This window comes from Etheostoma cragini, chromosome 1, assembly GCF_013103735.1.
Source record: "Etheostoma cragini isolate CJK2018 chromosome 1, CSU_Ecrag_1.0, whole genome shotgun sequence".
In the NCBI taxonomy this organism is placed as follows: Eukaryota; Metazoa; Chordata; class Actinopteri; order Perciformes; family Percidae; genus Etheostoma; species Etheostoma cragini.
This window is the reverse complement of record NC_048407.1, coordinates 17,436,698-17,443,267: the sequence shown is the minus strand read 5'-3', so window position 1 is coordinate 17,443,267 and position 6,570 is coordinate 17,436,698. Positions and strand designations below refer to the sequence as shown.

The following is a 6,570-nucleotide window of genomic DNA, read 5'->3' as shown; positions in this document are numbered from 1 at the left end:
AGAGAGTAGGAAATGCCAGCGGATCAAAATGTATAGGAGGAATTACAGAGTGAGAGTCAGAGTGATGCTCATTAGCATATGAATCATTAGCAAGGCGCTGGAGGCTGAAGGCAAGCAGTCATGATGCACAAAGCTCAGAGCCCACAAAGCCATGTTCACAGAGACCACTAAGGTTCTGACCATGTCTGCTGTCATGGCCAAACATCCAGCCTCTCTCTGGCTCCTGTGCCACGGAGCACAGAAAGCAAAAAACACTATTCAACAACGACACATAGTAGGAAATCACTACATTAAATGTAAGGTCTGTAAAACCTAACTGTCCACACAACTGCAATACATCTTCAATGGCATGGGATTGTTCAAGAACATGGCAGACTTTACAAAATGTTGTGGAGGACAATGTGTTTTCATTCTGCCTTTCGCCCTCAGTCATAGTTTTTCCAATTTTTGTGGAGATAGAAAGATCTGTCAATTTGAAGTTTAGAGATTTGATTATTTTGTTAAATGAAAATGACGTTTTGTAGAAGAAGAAGCTTACCTTTTAGTAAGAAATAACAAAAAGCAGTGTTTTGGAATATGATGGAATTATTTTTACTATCAATTTATCTAATGGTTAATTAGAGCTCAGTAGAAATAACTTTCTCTTAACATTTTAAGGAAATGTCAATATGGTAATGTAAATAATAAACTATGCAACTTACCAGTTTACGTTGACACCAGGTGCAGACGCCACATACAGCTACCAGCCAAACGGCACATACTACAGATGCAACAGACACCAGGAACACACTTAGAGACACTGAGCCTGAGGGAGAGAGACAAAGACACACAACAAGGAGGGTATTAGTGCAATTAATTTACCACTGGCCCTGCTGCGATTCATGAGGTTTTAAGTCTAAGTTTTCTGTTGAAACTCCAAAATCTGTCACAGTTGAAGTGTGACCAAACACCCCATCGTAGGGTAACATATAAGCATAATCAGAAGAAAACGCAAAATGTAATGTGCCTCTTTCGTTTTCCTTATACATCCTTGTCATCTTGCATCTGTCATCAGTAAGACACACTAAGAAATGTATTGGTAGTTAATGGAAAGTGACATGAATGCACTGAAACTGCTCCATGCTCATGTTCCTCTGCATGTATCAATGTATGTGGGAGATATTATCATAGGGCCAGCAGCCGTTCAATTACGAGCCTCCATTTGCTCTCTACTATCTCGTAAATCCTTCAGCAACTTTGTTCCCATCTTGACAACTGAAAACATCTTCCACACCCTTCTATTCCTCATCTCCATGTCTTTCAATTACTGCCTTTCAATGATGCTGTTCATTCAGTTGTCTGCCAAGTAATAGTAACTCAAAATGCAACGGCACGCTGGCAAAACAATGTCTGCAAACAATGAGCTCATAACTGTGCTACGTCCTTTTTCCTCAACAATACAGGAGAGTGTTTTTCCCAAGTCTCTACCTGAAAAATTCATCTGACTCCTTATTCCTCTTCTTCTTTAGCCCCCCATTTTACTTTTGATCCCTGCCTGACCATGTTTAACATTTGTACCTTCTTTTTCAAACCAACAAACAGAGCAAGTGGATTAGCTAAGTCAATTTAATCATAGTTATCCACACTCTTCCTTCACAGTTATTAACTTCCCCTCTTTGTCTCCTTCAGGGGTATCATGAACCTTTTAAACTCAGTTCTGTACACTGTCATTCTCTGTTAACATTGCTTTTCCTACACGTGTTCAGTTACACAAAACATCAATAAACAGGTCAAATTATTAAGGAAGCTATTTAATAGCAATACTTAAGTTACAAACTGTGGAACTGACATTAGATGCTGGCTCCTCCTGACACACACATTTCTAGAATACCTATTATTATCTAACAATATTAGGTTAGGTTAAACAATAACTGAGACTCCCTGGTTTGTTGCAAGTTATTCCCATCTCTCTCACTCGACTCACTTTCATGTCTCCTTTTTGTCAACTTACGTTCAACAATACTTCAACTAAAAAAACAGTGCCAACTGCTTTTTTGTTATGTTGCAAAATACCCAAAAATTTAAAATTTAAATTAAAATCTGAAAACAAGGTTACTTAAAGAAAAGTTTGAAATGCACTGCTCGAGGCACATGACATTGAATAAATATCATTAGGAGATGGGTTTAGAAAGTAATTTCCTGTTGTTCACATAAAGAAATGAACAGCTAGGCTGTCTGATACAACCCTACATAGAATCTATCCCTGAATGTCTCCCAGAGGCTCATCCAGCTTACATTTATACAAAGCTTTGTAGCCTTGCATTTAGCGGTTTGAATTCATCCACTTAATAAAGTGTCAGCCTCTTTAAACCCAGCCTCACCCATATTAAAGTCTACGGGTTGATAAAGTATCTGATTTTAATTGGTGAAATATTAGACATGACAGAATATTTTGACAATGTAGATCACATGGTTTGATTTGCTCTCGCTCTGAGCCTTTCAGTCTGACAGCGGAGGGTGTGTTGTGGTAACATCACATTCAAAAGTGTTTCAATGCCTAAACAGATAAGTGGTCACAATCATACCGGTGTTTCCTTGCCAATTTAGAGCAACACAAATGAAAAACAGAAAGCCATCTTTGTTGAAACAGCTAAAACAGCTGAAATACCCTCCAGCTGGAAGAAACGCAATTCAATTCAAAATACTTTATTTGTCCCTAAGGAACTGTTCGTTTTTTTATTTCAGGGACTACCGGAGGAGTTTTGGGATCTTTAGTCAAAATAGACTTCACCCTCCCTTAGCCAGCAGTACATTTTTCTTTAGACTCTCCAAAATGATTGGGAAAAGAGGCATGACCCTCCCCCATTTATTGATGCCTTCTGTTTTGATTTGCGCTTGACAAAGATATTTAGCTCAGCACTAAATTAATTCAGTAGTTATCCTAATTTATGTCAATTTTATCATGTTGTGGATAACTGTTGCATTACTGCAACTAGTCTCTCCTGATTGAAATGTATCTCAGCGTAAATCCTTTCAGGAAGGCCTCACTCTTAATCAATGCTCTACCCAACTTGAATCAGCTGTTCCTGCTAAACCAATCAGAATCGTATACAAGTGGCAACGGCCAATCACAGCGTCACAACCCTGCTTTAAATAATCGTTTCCTCACTTTGCTATTGAGCTGTCTTTCCAGGCAAAGAGTGCAACCCTCCACCTCCCCTTCCACCTCCAGTCATCTAGTCCAGCTGACCGGTCCGGAGCCTCCTTCGGTCCGGTCTTCAGGCTCCTTCATCGCCACCACCCGTGTCTAGATTCCATCGGGGGGGGGTCTAATTGTTCTCTACCCCTTTACACAAATATACGAAAGACTCGTATAGCGATGGAGTCTAATCGCCAACGACTTTGTACATTTTATTTGAACGGTAAAATAATTCTTATCTTATTCTATCTGTGAACATGTCTCTCCTGATTGAAATACAGCCACTGATTTCTTATAATCATGACATACAGGACTTAACCTCTGCTTTCTCATCTTACACATCACACCCCACCAGATGGTGGCCATTTCAGTAGATCTACTCACAAATTTGGGATTCAGTATGAGGTCCCGGAACCATGCTTTTTCCATTGTTTGTCTCTCAAAAAGTTACGCAAACAATTCAAAAGCCAAATCCGACAAGACACCACATGGCTTGTGTTCATAGGGTACCAGGAGGAGTTCTCCAACACTCTCTGGACTCCTAGTAATTTTGGAGCATCAAAAAAATATATATATTATTTTCTTTAGTGTTTTCTCACCCATCAGGGTATGCGTAAACTCTTAGGTTTTTGTGCTTTCAGATAGTGGTCCGTGGTGCATCATGGGGGTGGGGGATGTTGCAATTTTTCTTGGGTAATTTTTCCTCCGTCAATTCCATAAATACTGAACAGTCCCTTAAAAGGTAACATAATACAAACGAGACTGCAAACAAAAATACACCGACAACTCATTTAAACACATACAAAAACTAAAAATACAACTTCAGAAGTAACTTATGCTTATTGTTGGCATATCATATTATCTTTGTTAGATACATTTTGCGGTATTTCTTTTTTTTTCCAACACTTGCTGGTGGGGATTAGCAGGGCTGGGTACCAAAACCCAATTGCTACGCAAACGACAGTATTCGGACCGTATTAAAACGCAAATTTTGTTTTTCATTTTGGTTCCACTTAATGTGTTGACTGAAATATTTTCCCTCTGTTGCTCCGGACGGCGGCAGACTCCTTTTTTTTCCCCTTTCTCCCTTTTCCGACAAGTTGCGCGCGTGCCCGCTTACAGTGCAAAGCACATGTCCATGCTGTTCTCCGAAGTAACATGCAGTTTACAATCCCCGCTGATAGATGGCTTTTTGTACACGCTCAAACATACATCAAAATATCACACTCTCTCTGTAGTTTACCGTTAGCTAGCTATCATAAATGTAGGCTATTTTTAAAATGCCATAGTTCCCCTCTGGGCTAAAAAAAACAGACGTTTACACTTGATGTTCTAGTCTATCATTCAGGACAAGACTCTGTGTCCTGGTGGTGGGGGAAGCAGGACTGCTTCCCCAAATTGTCTGCCCTTTCAAACCCATACCTGTGTGTACGGGCCTCTTCGAAACCATTTGAGAGAGTTTCTCCTGTGCAGGATATGCCATAAATCAGGAGAAGTGTTGTATCTTGCCAGAGAAGGCAAACTTTGGTGATTTTTCTGCAAAAGAACTGTTAAAGTTTGAAGCTGGTTTAGTTAGCAGACCAACTCAACATTTATTTTGTTACTTGTTAATAGTGTAACTGTCAGGGTTTACCCAGGCTGTTTTCAGGGCACATTTCTAGTCACATAGAGAGGCCAACAACCCTAGATACGGGATAATTTTAGTCTGAATATACGTTTGCAGGTACCAACACATTCACAAATTGCACACACACGGATTGAAATACAGTTTCACAACTGTACATTTACATTTGCAAATAATATTCAGTAACACAGTAACACCCCCATACCTACATACAGAGAAACCTCATTTAGAGTCTAATGAGGGCTGCACACTGCTTTGTGGTTCAGCCCTCACTTTACTATGATGAGTACTATAAACACTCATATTATCTCAGCTGCTCTGCCCTTTTAGCAATCTGTGTTATCTCTTTTACCTTCACTTGAGAACAATATATTTGCCAATATGTTTGCCAAGCAGTAACCTCATATTCTCCTAAATCCACTACCCACTGTGACCTCGCTCATACAATGACCTACTGAGCACCTGCTGCAATAACTGGCCTAATTAAAATGTATCAATCATCGTTGACCAACAAACTGAGCTTCTAAAGTCTTTTAAAAGGCCATTAGAAAAACTGCTATTACTGGGGTTTCCATGTGTCTTACTGATAAAGTTGATCATCTAAATGCCATCACAGTATTTGCGGTGAACTGTAATTTTAAAATATGCTTAATGATGAACAAATTCAGATGGATGGCAGAGGTCCACATCAAAGGAAACAGTAAATGAACACGTTAATGTTAACAATTCATGACAGTGCAAGGCGCTCAGTGAACCAAAAGGACCTCTGTGTCGAGCAACTGCTCCTCTACTTTGAGGAGAGCCAGCTGAAGTGGTTTGGCCACCAGGGAAGAATACCTCTCTTTGGAGCTGTAGTGGCCTCAACAGACTGCAGGGAGACCACAGGACAGGATATGATGGACATCTCCCATCTGGCTGCATGCAGCTGCTCCTTGGCTAGCCCTGTTGATTTAGCGCTAAATATGATGTAATCTAGATAAATTAAGCAGGAGATTTCTGACATTAGGTAATGTCAGCAAGTACCCTTATCAATGTTGCTTCAGTCTAGCTGCTGTGGCTTTTGATTTGGTCCTTTTATGGTGACTTGTCTTCAAGCTATGTTCAGGAATTACAATATGAGTAGATTTTACTTTTTGTCCAGAGATAGCCTCTGATTTTTATGTATCGTGTTCAGTATAATCCCTTACAGCAGATACACGCAAATAATCATTTCACACAATCCAAATCAAGGTCCACTTGACTCCAAAACTTTCAACTCAGTTTGCTCAGTTATCATAAGGTTGATCTGTTGATTTGCAAACTCGGTAGCTGCTATGATATTATCAGTAGCACATCAGCCATGTTGGTTTAAAAGCTAGCATCATGGAGCAAAGTCCATCTTGTGATAAAGACTATGTGTTACAATTCAAAGGTCAAAATATTGCTAGTAAGAGGAACCTGAATTGTGATTGTTTGGTCAAACTACCTAAGGTCCATAATACATTTGGATTCTAATCGAAAATAATCTTTAATATGCACCCTCTAAAACCTAACTCAGATTTGAGAAATGCTTAAGAGATGAACTGAACTGGAATTGGAATAATGGTGATTGATATAACAGATGTATTTTATTTCTTTTCATTGGTACAATTATTAAAATGGGTGAATTTGTTAAAAGGGATAAAATGGTAAAATGAAAGTGTTGTTGTTCCACGGGCGCCGCCATGTTGGAATTCCACAATCTACTACGTCACTGGCATGGTAAGCTACTCCGTGGCTAACTAGCACT

The 6,570-nt window shown here is 39.5% G+C and overlaps 1 protein-coding gene across 4 annotated transcripts in view; it reads right to left on the bottom strand.

The window, feature by feature from the left end:
• Positions 1 to 6,570, bottom strand: part of syt7b (synaptotagmin VIIb) — a 93,876-nt gene that overhangs the window by 49,027 nt on the left and 38,279 nt on the right. For 3 of the 4 annotated variants that reach the window (XM_034870536.1, XM_034870527.1, XM_034870540.1), the window contains exon 2: positions 702 to 805. In XM_034870536.1, the coding sequence (XP_034726427.1) occupies positions 702 to 805 (104 nt within the window). Of the gene's footprint in view, positions 1 to 701; positions 808 to 6,570 lie in introns of those variants that run through there. The other variant, XM_034870549.1, reaches the window with a different exon arrangement.